We start from the raw sequence: 18,167 nt of genomic DNA on the forward strand, positions 1-18,167 counted from the left end.
GTGGCTCTGGTGTAGGCTGGCAGCTACAGTCTGATTAGACCCCTAGCCTGGGAACTTCCATATGCCGTGGGAGTGGCCCAAGAAATGGCAAAAAGACAAAAAAAAAAAAAAATTAAAACATCAAAATATCAAAAAATAAATTCATAAGAAATTAAAGAACAAAGGAAAATATTTGCTACATGCCAAAGAATTAATATAATTAAGGTATAAAGAACTCTTAAAATCAATAAAACACAATATTAGAATATTAGAATTGATAAAATCAATCCCATAGATAACTTAGCAAAGGTCTTTACAAAATAATACAACCAATTAACATACATAAAAATCTACCTGACTAGTAATCAAAAAATTTAAAACGTACCATATGATATTCAAAGTACATCTGCTGAAAGAAATGCCTGAAATTAAAATAACACTTAACAATGTGTTAAACAAATGTCATGCAGTTTTTGATACAAGGCTCGGAGAAGACACAACATCATCTCTGTGGTATTCCTGCCCCAAATGCATAATCTGGATCTATTAATAAGGAAACATTAAACAAATCTAAACTGAGGGGAATTTTATAAAACACATGGCCTATACTCTTCAAAAAATGTCAAGGTCATGAAAAAACAAAGACTGAGTAAGTGTTCCAGATTAAAGGAGACATAACTAAATCTAAAATGTAATCCAAGGAGTTCCTGTCGTGGCGCAGTGGTTAACGAATCCGACTAGGAACCATGAGGTTGCGGGTTTGTTCCCTGCCTTGCTCAGTGGGTTAAGGATCTGGCGTTGCCATGAGCTGTGGTGTAGGTTGCAGACGCAGCTCAGATCCCGCGTTGCTGTGGCTGTGGCTGTAGTGTAGGCCAGTGGCTCCAACTCCAATTAGACCCCTAGCCTGGGAACCTCCATATGCCGCGGGAGAGGCCCTAGGAAAGGCAAAAAGACAAATAAATAAATAAAAATAAATAAATAAATAAATAAAATGTAATCCTAATTGGTTCCATATCCAGCATGACACTGCAAGGAGCTCTGCAGACCCCTCCTCAGTGAAACTGGTGAAAATTACTTTAAAAACGAACCATGAGTTCCTGCTGTGGCAAAGCAGGTTAAGGATCCAGTGTTGTCTCTGTGGTGGCACAGGTTCAATCCATAGTCTGGTGCAGTGAGTTAAGGAGCTGATGTTGCTGCAACTGTGGCTTACATCACAACTGCAGCTCAGATTCAATCTGTGGCCCGGGAACTGCCATATGTCACAGGTGGGGCCAAAAAAGAAACACAACCAAACCAACCATTTAAAGTCTCTGGAGGGCATTTCCAATGTGGCTCAGCGGGTTAAGAATCTGAGTAGTATCCATGAGAATGTGGGTTTGATCCCTGGCCCCGCTCAGTGGGTTAAGGATCCAGCATTGCTGTGAGCACACGGCTCAGATCTGGCATTTCTATGGTTGTCGCATAGGCTGGCAGCTGTAGCTCCAATTAGACCCCCAGCCTGGGAACTTCCATATGTAGTGGGTGTGGCCATAAAAAAATAAAGTCTCTGGAGATGGTCCTAAGGGCATATGGCAAATAGGGACAATTTTCCCCCTAAGAAAATCTATTGAAACTCGATAAAAATAGGAAAACTACTAAGAACAATGAGAGTCAGTGATTTGAATTAAGATCAAATGTCTCCCTTCCCACTCCCAGCTCAGTGAGACAAAAACTTCGCCACACTGGTGATGTCAAGAATCTTTCCCCCTAACTCCTATGTAGAAGGCTATCTTCCGGGGAGGGACAGAACACTGGCATATCTCATCCTGCCCCCAATAAGTTTTGAGAGAGTGAAGCCAAGAGATGGGAGCTTTTTTTTTTTTTTTTTTTCTAATGCCAAGTTCAGACACACATATGATAGAGGCTCTATCTTGGGTATGGGGCCACTGAAAATACTGGGGAACAGTCACCTTTGCCCCAGACCATAAAATGAAGTTTCCATGTTGTGTGGAGCATGTCAAGAAGCCCAGGAATCTACCTCCTTACCAGGACAAAAACTGCAGGGGCTGAATCTGCCTGATGAAAATATTTTGGCACTTTACAGACTACTAAAGACTTGAAACATCCAGGGGAAGGCCGGGATAGTAAATTTTGATAAATTTCATTTCTTAGCCCCACACCCCACACCCCCACCCAGAAGCAGGCCACTGTGCAGTTACTGGAGCAGCTTGTATACAGGTTTCAGGAGCCAGGGTAGGCAGTAAGAGCTTTTTTCTGGAGTTCCCTGGTGGCTCATCAAATTAAGGATCTGGCATTGTCACTGCCTTGGTGTGGGTCTGATTCTGGCCTGGGAACTTCTGCATGCCACAAGTGTGGCAAAAAGAAAAACAAAAACAACTCTTGTCCTCCAAGTACTGGGGATCTGTACAGTGACAGCTGATAATTGCTTCTTATCAGAGAGAGAGGCAGACACAGAGGCAGGCAAATACTGTTGCAATCCTCACTGACATTGTTACAAACACCATTACCTTTAGCTGAAGTAACTTCCATGGGATTTAATGAGACCAGTATAGGTATTGTGGGAGTCAGAAGAAGAAAGGGGAAGTAATATTATTTGAAGGAAAAATAGCCAAGAGCTTCCTGGTTGATGAAAGACGTGAAAATAAATATCCAAGAAGCTCAACAAACTCCAAGTAGGATAAACACAAAGAGTTCACACCCAGACATAATCAAGCTGTTAAATGCCAGAGACAAAAACAGAATCTTGGAAGCAGCAAGAAAAGAGCAACTCATCACAAACAAGGGATTCCTCAGTAAGATAATAAGCAGATTTCTCATCATAAACTTTGGAAGCCAGAAGGCAGTGGGATAGTATTTTCAAAGTGAAAAAAAAAAAACAAAAACTGTCAAACAAAAATCTTGTATCTGGCAAAAATGTCCTTCAAAAGAAAAAAAAGAAATCTTGCCATCTGCAACAACATGGAAGGACCTTGAAGGCATTATGCTAAGTGAAATAAGTCAGACAGGAAAAGCTAAATACCATATGATCAGTTACATGTAGAATATGAAAAAACAAACAAACAAACAAAAAAACAAAACTTGTAGAAACAGAGAACAAATTGGTGGTTGCCAGAGGCAGAGAGGGGAGTAAAGGTGGTCAAAAGGTATAAATTTGTGGTAAATAAGTTTTGGGGGTACAATGCACAATATAGTAACTATAGTTAATTATACCCATACATTTGGAAGCTGCTAGTAGTAGATCTTAAAAGTTCTCATCACAAGGAAAAAAATTATGACAGGTGACTGATGCTAATTAAACTTACTGTAGTAATCATTTCACAATATATACATATATCAAATTGTTATGTTGTACAACCTTTGCCACAATGTTACACATCAATTATATCTCAATAAAACTAGGGGTGAGGGAGGGAGAACTTAAGACATGCCCAGATAAATGATGAAGTTTGTTACCTTTAGACCTGCCTTGCAAGAATACTATAGGAAGTCATGCAGGTAGATGTGAAAGCTTACTACACAATAATTTGAAGCTGTATGAAGAAATAAATGTCTCAGTAAAGATAAATACATGGGAGTTCCCGTCGTGGCGCAGTGGTTAACGAATCCGACTAGGAACTATGAGGTTGCGGGTTCGGTCCCTGCCCTTGCTCAGTGGGTTAACGATCTGGCGTTGCCGTGAGCTGTGGTGTAGGTTGCAGACGCGGCTCGGATCCCACGTTGCTGTGGCTCTGGCATAGGCCGGTGGCTGCAGCTCCGATTAGACCCCTAGCCTGGGAACCTCCATATGCCTCAGGAGCGGCCCAAGAAATAGCAACAACAACAACAACAAAAAAAAAGACAAAAAAAAAAGATAAATACATGGGCAATTATCAAAGCTAGTACCTTTTTTTTTTTTTTTTGCTTTTTAGGGCCGTAATGGCGGCCTATGGAGGTTCCCAGGCTAGCGATCCAATCGGAACTGTAGCCGCCAGCCTACACCACAGCCACAGCAATGCGGGATCCAAGCTGCATCTTCAACCTACACCACAGTTCACAGCAACGCCAGATCCTTAACCCACTGATCGAGGCCAGGGATTGAACCTATGACCTCATGGTTCCCAGCTGGATTCACTTCTGCTGTGCCAAATGGGAACTCCAAAGGCTAGTATTATTGTAACAATGGTTTGTGATCCCACTTTTTATTTTCTACATGACTTAAGAGACTAATACAATAAAAAAATCATTAGTCTAATATTAATCTAACTTTGGTGTATAGCTCCACATTTTGTTTTCTACAAAATTTAAGAAACTAACACATTAAAACACCAATTACTTGGGAATTCGCTGGTGGCCTAGCTGTTAAAGATTTGGTGTTGTCACTGCTGTGGCTCAGGTTCAATCCCTGGCCCAGGAACTTCTGCATGCCATAGGCACAGCCACAAAATATAATTAAAACAAAAAAACCTGCAAATTACTAGTTTATGTTTTTGGCTGATCAATATATAAAGATGTAATTTTGTGACATCAATAACCAAAAGGGATGGAGACACATCTTTAAAGCAGCAGAGATTTGTATGTTACTAAAGATAACCTGCTATAAAATCAGATTAGAGTATTAAAACTAGGATGCTAAATGTAATCTTCGTGGTAACCACAAAGAAAATAGTTACAGAAAACAAACAGCAAAGTGACCGAAGTTCTTATTAGCAATTCCTTTAAGTGTAAATGAATTTAACTCTCCAACCAAAAGACAGAGATGGGCAGAATGGATAACAAAACTATACGCTTTCTATAAGAGACTTTAAATCCATAGACACAAATAGATTGAAAGTGAAAGGACTGAAAAAGATATCCCATGCAAAGAGTAACCAAAAGAGAGTAGGTATGATTATTAATATAAGGTAAAACAGTCTTGAAGACCAAAAAGTTTACAAGAGACAAAGACATTATACATTAACAAAAAGATAAACACAACAGGAAGATATAATAATTATAAACATTTATGTACTAATAACAGACCATCAAAATATATGACACAAAACTTGACAGAACTGAAGAAAAAATAGACAGTTCTACAAATAATAGCTGGAGACTACAATATATTCAGTCAATAAGGGATAGGACAACCAAACAGAAGATAGGAAAACAGAGGGCCTGAACAATGCAAAAACTAACCAGATCTAACAGACATACAGGGAACACTCTACCCAACAACAACAGGATACACCTTCTTCTCAAGTGCACATGAAATATTTTCCAGGAAGGAGAGACATAGTTAGGCCACAAGTTAGGTCTCAGTAGATTCAATAAAAAAGAATGAAATAATGCCATCTGCAGCAACATAGATGGGCTGAGAGATTATCATACTAAGTGAAGTAAGTCACATAAAGACAAATATATGACATCACTTATATGTGGAATCTAAAAAAAAAATGGCACAGATGAACTTATTTACAAAACAGAAACAGACTCACAGACATAGAAAACAAAGGGGAAAGGACAAAGGGGAAAGGACAAAGTTTAGGACTAACACATACACACTATTATATATAGAACAGATAACAGGAGTTTCCATCGTGGCGCAGCAGAAGCGAATCCAACCAGAAACCATGAGGTTGCCGGTTCAATCCCTGGCCTCGCTCAGTGGGTTAAGGATCCAGCATTGCCGTGAGCTGCAGTGTAGGCTGAAGACACGGCTCTCATCTGGCGTTGCTGTGGCTGTGGTGTAGGCAGGCAGCTGTAACTCCAATTAGACCCCTAGCCTGGGAAGTTCCATATGCCATGGGTGTGGCCCTAAAAAGCAAACCAAACCAAACCAAAACAAAACAAAACAAAAACAACCCAACAGATAACCAACAAGGACCTACTGTGTAGCACAGGGAGCTATACTCAACATCTTGTAATTAAAAAAAAAAGTCTCCTAAATTCCCCTATGGAGCAGCAGGTTAAGGATCCAGCATTGCCACAGCTGTGGCACAGGTTCAGCCCCTGACCTGAGAACTTTCGTATACCGGAGGCATGGCCAAAAAAAAGAAAGAAAAAAGATCTCAGGTCAATAACCTAACAACCTGAAGAAGTGGCAAAAGAACAAATTAAACCTAGCAGGAACTAGTAGAAGGAACACAATGACAAAGATTAGAGCTGATATGAAAAAAAAAAAAAAAATAGAGAATAGAAAAATAGAGAAAAATCAATAAAACCAAAAGCTGGTTCTCAGAAAAATTAACAAAACTGACAAAACCTTTAGCTATACTAAGGGGGAAAAATGGCTCAAATTACTAAGGTCTGAAATAGATTTGGAACATAATCACCAATTCTACATAAATAAAAAAGATTCTGTGAGAGTATTACATATGCCAACAAGTTGCACAACCTAGACAAAATGGACAAATTCCAAAAAGCACAAGTCCTACCAAGACTGAATCATGGAGAAATAGAAAATCTAAATATACCTATAACTAGCAAGGAGATTGAATCAGTAATCTAAACCTCCCAACAGGAAAGGCCCCAGACCTTTGCTGGTGAAACATTTGGACAGGAATTGATACCAATTCTCACGCTCCACAGATAGTTAACGAAGAAGGAGCATGTCCTGGCTCATATGTAAAGCCAATGTTGCCCTGGTGCTAGGGCCAGACAGGGACACTATAGGAAAAGAAAAATATAGACTAATATGACCATTGATGCAAAATCTTCAACAAAATACTAGATGATTAAGGTGTTCATGAGAGATACTGGTCTCTTTTTTCATGTAGTATCCCTGTTGGGTTGTGGCATTACAGTTGTTCTGGTCTTATGGGGAAAAATGGGAAATGTCTCTTCCTTTTCTGTTTTCTAGGAGACTTTGCATAGGATTTGTATTATTTCTTCCTTAGATTAGAAGAATTCTCCAGCAAAGCCATCTGGGCCTGGAGTTTTCTTTATTGGCAAGTTTTATTTTTTCTAGACGTCATGTTTAGGCTTTGGATTAGGCTTTGTATCAATGGTTTGAGCAGCTGAATTCTAGATACAGAAATTGGAATGGTGGTTGCCAGAAGCTGGTAGTAGGAGTTAATCGTGAGTTTTTGTTTAATTGATACAGAGTTTTAGTTAGCAAAATGAAAAAAGTTCTGAAGATGGATGATGATGATGATGTTTGCACAGCAATGTACATGTACTTAAGGCCAGTAAAGACGGCTAAAATGGTAGATCTGAAATTATGTTTTATTACAATTAAAAAAAAAAGTACAGAGTTCCCGTCGTGGCACAGCAGAAATGAATCCAACTAGGAACCATGAGGTTGTGGGTTCGATCCCTGGCCTCGTTCAGTGGGTTAAGGATCTGGCGTTGCCATGAACTGTGGTGTAAGTTGCAGACACAGCTCGGATCTGGCGTTGCTGTGGCTCTGGCATAGGCTGGAGGCTACAGCTCCGATTTGACCCCTAGCCTGGGAACCTCCATATGCCACAGATGCAGCCCTAAAAAAGACAAAAGACCAAAAAAAAAGTATGTGTATAATATACTGTTGAACGTATAGAGAAATGTATTTGTGGAAATACATGCGGAAATTAAACAATGCACTCCTAAACCAACCTTACAGAAATAAATTAGATTAAAAAGTATTTCTATTAATAATTATATGCCAATTAGATAACAGTCGGAATAGACAAATTCCTAGAAGGACACAAATTTTATTTTTTGTCTTTTCTAGGGCTGCACCTGGAGGTTCCCAGGCTAGGGGTCTAATCAGAGCTACAACTGCCAGCCTATGCCAGAGCCACAGCAACTCAGCATCCAAGCCGATTCTGCAACCTACACCCCAGCTCACGGCAACGCCGGCTCCTTAACCTGCTAAGCGAGGCCAGGGATTGAACCCGCCACCTCATGGTTCCTAGTCAGATTCATTAACCACTGAGGCACTACAGGAACTCCAGGACATAAATTTTAGAAACAGAAAAACAATCTGAATATAATAAGACAATGAATTCAAAAAACTACCCACAAAAAATTTCCAGGACCACATGCCTTCACTGGTGAATTCTATCCAACATTTAACGGAGTTTTAACACCAGTTCTTCACTAATTCTTCCCAAAAAAGAAATGAGGGAACAGAGTTCCTGCTGTGGCACAAGAGGATTGGTGGCATCTTGGTAGCGCTGAGACGCAGGTTTGATTCCCCAGCTTGGCATAGTGGATTAAGGATCCAGCATTGCTGTAGCTGTAGCTTAGTTCACAAATGAAACTCAGATCTGATCCCTGGCCCAGTATCACCTTATGCTGTGGGGCGGCCAAAAAAAAAAAGGAAAAAAAAAAGAAAGAAAGAAATGAGGGAACACTCCCCAACTCATTCTATAGGCCAGTATCACCCTGATAACAAAACCAGATAAAAATATCACAAGGGAAGAAAATTAAAGACCAAGTCTCATGTGAACGTGGACATAAAAATTCTCAACAAAATACTAGAAACATGACTCCCGCAACATATAAGAAGCAGTGTACCCCATGACCAAGTGGGATTTATCTCAGGAATACAAGGATGATTTAACATCTAAAAATCAATTAATGTAACACACCCTCTATCAGTGGAATAAAAAGCATAAACCACATGACCATCTACATAGAAAGCATGTGACAAATCCAACACCTTTTTGTGATAAAAAAAACATTTAGCAAACCAGGACTAGAAGGGACCTTCTTCAATCTGATAAAGGGTATCTAAAAACTCATACATAGTTAACATCAAAATTAATATAAAAGACTGGTTGTTTTCTAAGATCAGAAACAAGATAAGGGTGTTTCTTCTCACCACTTCTATTCAACATTGTACTGGAGGTTCTAGCCAGGGCAATATGATTCAGCAATTTCCACTGCTAAGAAGATACTCAAGAAAAATGAAAACGTATGTCCACACAAAAACCTGTACACAAATGTTCATAGCAACATTATTCACAATAGCCAAATATAGCTAACTGTCCATGAGCTGGTGAACAGATAAAATGTGGTATAGCTGTACAATGGAATATTATTCAGCTATATAAAGGAATGAAGTACATGATGCATGCTACAACATGGAAGAATCTCTCTTTTTTTTTTTTTTGTCTTTTTAGGGCAGCACCTGTGGCACATGAAGTTCCCAAGCTAGGGGTTGAATTGTTTCTGTAGCTGCCAGCCTACACCACAGCCATACTAGATCTGAGGCACATCTTTGACCTACACCACAGCTCAGCTCAGGGCAACTCCGGATCCTTAACCCACTGAGCAAGGCCAGGGATCAAACCCACGTCCTCATGGATACTAGTCAGGTTCGTTACCGCTGAGCCACAATGGGAACTTCCTATGGAAGAATCTTGAAAACATATGCCAAATAAAAGAAATCAATCTTAAAAGACCACATAGTTTTGTACACCTCCATTTAAATCCAGAACAGGCAAATCTATAGAGAGAAATACAAGTAATCGTTAGGGGTAAAGAGCCTGGAAGATGGTGGGGAATGAATGCCAATGGGTACAAGGTTTCTCTGAGGGGTAATTAAATGTTGTAACACTGATTGAGGTAACTGCTGTATAACTCTGTGAACATACTAAAAACCACTGATTGTACACTTTAAATAGATAAAATGTATGGTGTGTTAATTAGATCTCAAAAGGCCATTATAAAGATTCTACAACATAAGAAATTGACATAATGGGACACTCACCTCTCTCTCTAATTCATCCTCCTCTTCCAAAATATCATACACCTGCTCTAAAAGCTGAATCCCCAGGCCCCGAATTACATCAGCTCTCAAGACTTCAACTATTCTTCTGATTTTTTCAGAACCTGGCATGATAGCTAAAAAGTAATAACAGGGGAAAATAACACTTTTACCACTGCAACAAGGACACAATGTTGTTTGTTTTTTTCTTTTTAATTATGTTGCTTTTTCTTTTTAATTTTGTCATGTTAAGATTCATTTCACTTTGGGAGTTCCCGTTGTGGCTCTGCAGAAACGAATCTGACTAGCATCTGTGAGGATGCAGGTTTGAATCCAGGCCTCACTCAGTGGGTCGGGGAATCTGGCATTGCCCTGAGCTGTGGACACAGACACAGCTTGTATCCTGCATTGCTGCAGCTATGGTTTAGGCCAGAGCTGTAGCTCTGATACAACCCCTAGCCTGGGAATCTCCATATGCCGCAGGTATGGCCCTAAAAAGCAAAAAAAAAAAAAAAAAAAATTCATTTCACTTTGACAAGATTTTGGTTAATGACTTCATGCATTTTTAATGACTAAAATGTATATATGAACTAACACTTCATGTCTCGTTACCATCTCCTAAACCTAAAAACTACAATTGTCTAATTTGAAGAAAATCCACATGAAAAGTTCCAAACACATATTTACATTTATTTTTAAAATCAATTTTCATGCAACTTTTCAGGAACATAACTGCTACAAAAAATGTCTTTTATGGAGATATCCGAATAAAATAATAAAAATTTGCAAGCATTATCTCCTTGGTTTGATACATTTCTCCAGTAAACACATGCTTTCCAGCTTGGTGTAAAACAATAAACTGACCACCTGAAGGTAGCTCTTTAAAATGGAATTCCTCCGCTTCTTCTGCAACTTTCCCATGAAGTATCAGTGTGTCCCGGAACTTCCGATGAAGTTTAAATTCTGACACTGGATCTGGTACTCTGAGATCTTCACAGCTCTCTTTAGAGTCCAACTTTAGGGTCTGAGTCATCAGTTGTACTAAGTCACTCATTTCATTTGTATGACCTTTACTGGAAAAAAAAAATTCTCTCATTATTTAACTGGCTTCATGAGAATTTTTCACTAGAAATTAGATATAAAACAAGCTTTAGGAAGTCCTGATTCTAAAAGAGCAAGTAAGCTTCTAGACAGGTCACTGCACAAATAAGTATAAATTCTGGGCAAAACATAAAAATCAACTATGTGGAGTTCCCGTTGTGGCTCAGCAGTTAATGAACATGACTAACATGCATGAAGATGTGGGTTTGATACCTGGTCTCACACAGTGGGTTATGGATCAAGCATTGCCGTGAGCTGTGGTGTAGGTTGTAGACACGGCTCTGATCTGGTGTTGCTGTGGTTCTGGCATAGGCCAGCAACTGTAGATCTGATTCAACCCTAGCCTGGGAACCTCCGTATGTAGTGGGTGTGGCCCTAAAGAGACAAAAAGACAAAAAAAAAAAAAATAATAATAAACTATGTGAGGGCAGTGGAGAATGGACAAAATCTGCAAGCAGATTCTGGAGGAGAATCAATACTTTTTAGCCTAAGGGCAGGCCATAGGCAGCTAAAGTACAACACAAAACCCACAGTCCTTCTGGCCTGCAGAACCTACGACAGAGTTCCAGACCACAACTGCCACTAGAAAGTGAGAGAGGAATCTTGTGAAACAGCCAGACAAAGAAGGTCTCAGATTCAGCATATAAATTCTGCCCAATTATTTCTACATAATTTAACTATACCCAGGTACAAAGTTCGAGAATATTTAAAATTTGGAGTTTCCGTCATAGCTCAGTGGTTAACAAATCTGACTGGGAATCATGAGGTTGTGGGTTCAATCCCTAGCCTTGCTCAGTGGGTTAACAGTCGGTGTTGCTGGGAGCTGTGGTGTATGTAGGTTGCAGACATGGTTCGGATCCCAAGTTGCTGTGGCTCTGGCTTAGGGTGGTGGCTACAGCTCCGATTAGATCCCTAACCTGGGAATCTCCATATACCATGGGTACAGACCCAGAAAAAGGCAAAAAGACAAAAAAAAAAAATTTAAAATTGGTTTTTTGTTTTGTTTATGGTTTCCTTTGCATGCAAAAGCATTTAGGCCCCATTTGCTTTTTCTTTTTTGGCCACCTCATGGTATACAGAGTTCCCACACTAGGGATCAGATCTGAGCCATGGCTGTGACCTATGCCACAAGGGCAAGTCTGGATCCTTAACCCACTGTGCGGGGCTGGGGATCAAACCTGGGCTCCAGTGACACCGACAACCTCATTGCACCACAGTAGGAACTCCTCATTTGTTTGTTTTATTTCTATTACTCTAGGAGACAAAGCCAAAATAATATTGCTGAGATTCATATCAAAGAGTGTTCTTAAGTTTTTCTCCAGTAGTTTTAAATTATCCAGTCTTACATTTAGGTCTTTAATCTATTTTGAGTTTATTTTTGTATATGGTGTCAGAATGTGTTCTAATTTCATTCTTTTACATGGAACTATCCAGTTTTCCCAGCACCACTTATGGAAGAGGCTATCTTTTCTCCATTGTATATTTTTACCTCCTTTGTTGTAGATAAACTGACCATAAGTGCATGGGTTTATTTCTGGACTTTCTATCCTCTTCCGTTAATCTATATGTCTGTTTTTGTGCCAGTTCATACTGTTTTGATTACTGTAGATGTGCAGTATAGGCTGAAGTCAGGGAGCCTAATTACTCCAGCTCTCTTCTTTCTCAGGATTGTTTGGGCTATTCAGTCATTTGTATTTCCACACAAATTTAAAAAATTTTGAGTTCTGTGAAAAAACATCATTAGTAATTTGACAGGGATTGCACTGCACTACCTTCAGTAGTATAGTGATTCTTCCAATCCAGGAACACAGTATATCTTTCCATCTCTTTGTGTCATTTTCAGTTTCTTTCATTAGTGTCTTATAGTTTCAGAGTACAGGTCTTCTGCCTCTTAGGTAGGTTTACTTCCTAGGTATTTTATTCTTTTTGATGCAATGGTAAATGGGATTGTTTCCTTAATTTCTCTTTCCATATTTCATTGTCAGTGTATAGAAATGTAACATTTCTGAATATTAATTTCGTATCCTACAACTTTACTGAGTTTACTGATGAGTAGTTTTCTGATGGCATCTTTAGTATTTTCTATGTAGAACATCATGTCATCTGCGAAGAGTCAGTTTTACTTCTTTTCCAATTTGGATCGCTCTTCTTTCTCTTCTCTGATTGCTGTGGCTAGGACTTCCAATACTATATTGAATAAAAGTGGTGAGTGTGGGCATCCTTGTCTTGGCCTTGATCTTAGAGGAAATGCTTTCAGGTTTTCACTGTTGAGTATGTTAGCTGTAGATTATTTTTTATAATTTTTATTTTTTCCATTACAGTTGGTTTACAGTGTTCTGTCAATTTCTACTGCAGAGCAAAGTGACCCAGTCATACATACATATATATATATATATATATATATATATATATATATACACACATACACATACACACACACACACACATATTCTTTTTCCCACATTATCCTCCATCATGTTCCATCACAAGTGACTAGATATAGTTCCCTGTGCTATACAGCAGGATCTCATTGCTTATCGACTCCAAATGCATTAGTTTACATCTATTAACCCCAGACTCCCAGTCCATCCCGTTCTCTCCCCCTCCCCCTTGGCAACCACAAGTCTGTTCTCCATGTCCATGAGTTTCTTTTCCATGGAAAGGTTCATCTGTGCTGTATATTAGATTCCGGATATATGTAATATCATATGGTATTTGGCTTTCTCTTTCTGACTTACCTCACTTAGTATGAGTCTCTAGTTCTATCCATGTTGCTGCAAATGGCATTATTTTGTTCTTTTTAATGGCTGAGTAGTATTCCATTGTGTATATATGGCACATCTTCTTAATCCATTCATCTGTCAATGGACATCTAAGCTGTTTCCATGTCTTGGCTATTGTGAATAGTGCTGCAATGAACATACAGGTGCCTGTATCTTTCTCAAGGAAGGTTTTGTCCGGATATATGCCCAAGAGTAGGATTGCTGGGTCATGTGCTAGTCCTATATTTAGTTTTCTGAAGTACCTCCATACTGTTTTCCATAATGGTTGTACCAATTTACATTCCTACTAACAGTATAGGAGGTTACCCTTTTTTCCACTCCCTCTCCAGCATGTGTTATTTGTTGACTTGTTAATGGTGACTATTCTGACAGGTATGAGGTGGTACTTCATAGTAGTTTTGATTTGCATTTCTCTGATAATTAGTGATGTTGGACATTTTTTCATGTGCTTGTTGGCCATCTGTATATCTTCTTTGGAGAAATGTCTATTCAGGTCTTTCGCCCATTTTTCAATTGGGTTGTTGGGTTTTTTGCTTTGGAGTTGTATAAGTTCTTTGTAGATTTTAGACATTAAGCCCTTGTCAGTTGCATCATTAGAAACTAAATATTTTCTCCCATTCCGTAGGTTATCTTTTTGTTTTTTTTTAAAAAAACGTTTCCTCTGCTGTGCAAAAGCTTATAAGTTTGATGAGGTCCATTGGTTTATTTTTGCTTGTATTTCTGTTGACATGGGAGACTGACCTAAGTAAACATTTGTACAGTTGATGTCAGAGAATGTTTTGCCTATGTTCTCTTTTAGGAGTTTGATGGTATCTTGTCTTACATTCAAGTCTTTAAGCCATTTGAGTTTATTTTTGTGCATGGTATGATGGTGTGTTCCATTTTCACTGATTTACATGAAGCTGTCCAGTTTTCCCAGGAGCACTTGCTAAAGAGACTGTCTTTTTCCCATTTTATATTCTTGCCTCCTTTGTCAAAGATTAATTGACTGTAGGAGTCTGAGTTTATTTCTGGGTTCTCTATTCTGTTCTATTGGTCTGTCTGTTTTGGTACCAGTACCACACTGTCTTTATTACTGTGGCTTTGTAATAATGCCTGAGTCTGGGAGTTATGCCTCCTGCTTGGTTTTTGTCCCTCAGGATTGCTTTGGCAATTCTGGGTCTTTTGTGATTCCATATAAATTTTTGGATTTCTTTTTAGTTCTGTGAAAAATGTCACGGGTAATTTGATAGGGATTGCATTGAATCTGTAGATTGCTTTGGGTGGTATGGCCATTTTTACAATATTAATTTTTCCAACCCAGGAGCATGGAATCTCTTTCCATTTCTTTGAATCCTCTTTAATTTCCTTGATTAATGTTTTATAGTTCTCAGCATATGTCTTTCACCTCCTTGGTCAGGTTTATTCCTAGGTATTTAATTGGGGGGGGTGTGATTTTAAAAGGTATTTTTGTATTCTTTTTCTAATATTTCATCGTTAGTATACAGAAATGCAACTGATTTCTGAAATGTCAATCTTGTATCCTGCTACTTTGCTGAATTTGTTGATCAGTTCAAGTATTTTTTGTGTGGAGTCCTTAGGGTTTTCTATATATAGTATCATGTCATATGCATAGTGACAATTTTACCTCTTCTCTTCAAATTTGGATACATTTTGTTTCTTTTGTTTGTCTAACTGCTATGGCTAGGATTTCCAGTACTAGGTTGGATACAAGTGGTGAGAGTGGGCATCCTTGTCTTGTTCTAGATTTGAGTGGGAAAGCTTTCATCTTTTCTCCTTTGAGTATTATATTTGCTGTGGGTTAGTCATTAATGGCTTTTACTGTGTTAAGATATGCCCTCTATTCCCACTTTGGTAAGAGTTTTTATCATGAATGGATGTTGGATAGCTGTGGGTTTGTCATATATGGCCTTTATTATGTTGAGGTATGTTCCCTATATGTCCGCTTTCTGAAGAGTTTTTATCCTAACCTATGGACTGGGAGAAAATATTTGCAGATAATGCTATTGACAAGGGATTAATTTCCAAGATATACAAAAGCTCATACAGCCTAATATCAAAAAGACAAACAACCCAATCAAAAAATGAGCAGAAGACCTAAATAGAAATTTCTTCAAAGATGACATACAGATGGCCAATAGGCACATGAAAAGATGCTCATCATCGCTAATTATTAGAGAAATGCAAATCAAAACTACAATGACGTATCACCTCAGATCAGTCAGAATGGTCATCATTAAAAAGTCTGCAAATCAAGAAATAGCAACAACAACAACAACAACAATAACAACAACAACAACAACCACCAAAAAAAAAAAGGAGTTCTCGTCGTGGCGCAGTGGTTAACGAATCCGACTATAGGAACCATGAGGTTGCGGGTTCGGTCCCTGCCCTTGCTCAGTGGGTTAACAATCTGGCGTTGCCATGTGTAGGTTGCAGACGCGGCTCGGATTCCGCGTTGCTGTGGCTCTGGCATAGGCCGGTGGCTACAGCTCCGATTCAACCCCTAGCCTGGGAACCTCCATATGCCGAGGGAGTGGCCCAAGAAATAGCAACAACAACAACAACAATAACAAAAAAAAAAAAAAAAGTCTGCAAATAATATAAGTTCCTGTTGTGGCGCAGTGGAAATGAATCTGACTAGTATCCATGAGGATGCAGGTTCAATCCCTGGCCTTGCTCAGAGCATGGGAGATCCAGTGTTGCCATGAGCTGTAGTGTAGGTCACAGACACAGCTCAGATCCCACATTGCTGTGGCTGTGGCACAGGTTGGCAGCTGCAACTATGATTCCACCCCTAGCCTGGGAACCTCCGAATGCCACAGGTGCGGCCCCAAAAAGCAAAAAAAAAAAAAAAAAGCCTACAAATAATAAATGCTAGAGAGGGTGTGGAGAAAAGGGAGCCCTCCTACACTGTACGTGGGAATGTCAACTGGCGCAACCACTGAGGAGAGAGTAGGAAGATTCTTAAAAAACTAAAAACAGGAATTCTCTTGTGGTTTAGTAGTTAAGATTTGGTGCTGTCACTTTGGGGGCTTGGGTCACTGCTGTGGTGCAGGTTTCATCCCCGGCCCGGAAACTTCCACATACCAAGGGTGTGGCCAAAAAAGAAAAACAAACAAACTAAACTAAAAACAGAGTTAGCATATGATCTTGCAATTCCACTCCTGGAGAAAACCTTAATTCAAAAGATATATGCAGGAGTTCTCACTGTAGCTCAGCAAGTTAAGAGCCCAAAAAGGACTCCATGAGGATGAGAGTTTGATCCCTGTCCTTGCTCAGTGGGTTAAGGATCCAGCATTGCCACAAGGGGCAGCAAAGGTCACAAATGCAACTCATTTCCAGCAATGCTGGGGCTGTGGTATAGGCCTGCAGCTGCAGCTCCAACTTGATCCCTAGCCTGGGAACTCCCAAATGCCACAGGTGCAGCCATAAAAAAGAAAAGAAAAGAAAAAAATGATACATGAACCCTAATGTTCACAGCAGCACTATTTACAATGGCCAAGACATGGAAGCAACCTAAACTCCATTGACAGATGAATGGATAAAGAAGATGTGGGGTGTGTGTGTGTGTGTGTGTGTGTGTGTGTGTGTATGTATAAAATGGAAAGAAATATGTATATAAGGGAATACTAGCTATAAAAAAGAATGAAGTAATGCCATTTGTGCAACATGGACCTAAAGGTTATAATACTAAGTGAAGTCATACAGAGAAAGACAAATATCATATATCGCTTATATGCAGAATCTTAAAAAATGATACAAATAAACTTATTAACAAAATAGAAACAGACTCACAAAGAAAACAAACTAAGTTTACTAAAGGAGATAGCGGGTGGGGTAGGGGGTGCTAAATAGGAGTGTGGGATTAACATATACATACTTCTATATAAAAAATAGGTAAACAACAAGGACCTCCTGTATAAGACAGGGAACTATATTCAGTATCCTATAATAACATAATAGAAAAGAATCTGAAAAAGAATATATACATGTGTAAGTGAATCACTTTGCTCTATACTTGAAACTAACACAACATTGTAAATTAACTATATTTCAATAAGAAAAAATACTTAAGAGGACAGATCTTATGTTATCTGTTCCTACAAAAGAAAGAAAAAAAGGGAGTTCCCGTTATGGTACAGCGGTAACAAATCTGACTAGTATCCATGAGGATGTGGGTTCAATGCCTGGCCTCGCCCAGTGGGTCAGGGATCCAGTGTTGCCATGAACTGTGGTGTAGGTCGCAAACACGGCTGCTGTGGCTGTGGTGTAAGCCGGCAGCTGTAGCTCTGATTCAACACCTAACCTGGGAATTTCCATATGCCATGGGTGTGGCCCTAAAAAGCAAAAAAAAAAAAAAGGAAGGAAGAAAGAGAATGAGACAGAGAGGGAAGGAGGGAGGAGGGGAGGAAGGAAGATGTGAAGAAAGAAAGAAAAAAGGATTGTTACTGTCCAAGAAAGGTCAGACTTTAAAAACTGCTATAACTTTGAGAAACTATTTTTTAGGAAAACAATTAGTTTTCCACATTATTCTTTGTGACCCATGTAATGTCATATAACAACTTTCCTCAAAACTTAAACATGGAGTTCCCGTCGTGGCGCAGTGGTTAACGAATCCGACTAGGAACCATGAGGTTGCGGGTTCGGTC

The 18,167-nt window shown here is 39.2% G+C and overlaps 1 protein-coding gene across 2 annotated transcripts in view; it reads right to left on the reverse strand.

Moving 5' to 3' along the window:
- The window catches only part of NEK4 (NIMA related kinase 4), a 41,504-nt gene that overhangs the window by 1,776 nt on the left and 21,561 nt on the right, over nucleotides 1-18,167 (reverse strand). For both annotated transcript variants that reach the window (XM_047776586.1, XM_047776595.1), the window contains exons 13-14: nucleotides 10,499-10,704; nucleotides 9,635-9,768 (exon numbers count right to left, since the gene is read on the reverse strand). In XM_047776586.1, coding sequence (XP_047632542.1) covers nucleotides 9,635-9,768; nucleotides 10,499-10,704 — 340 coding nt within the window. The remainder of the gene's footprint in view (nucleotides 1-9,634; nucleotides 9,769-10,498; nucleotides 10,705-18,167) is intronic.

The sequence above is a fragment of the Phacochoerus africanus genome, chromosome 1 (assembly GCF_016906955.1).
Source record: "Phacochoerus africanus isolate WHEZ1 chromosome 1, ROS_Pafr_v1, whole genome shotgun sequence".
In the NCBI taxonomy this organism is placed as follows: Eukaryota; Metazoa; Chordata; class Mammalia; order Artiodactyla; family Suidae; genus Phacochoerus; species Phacochoerus africanus.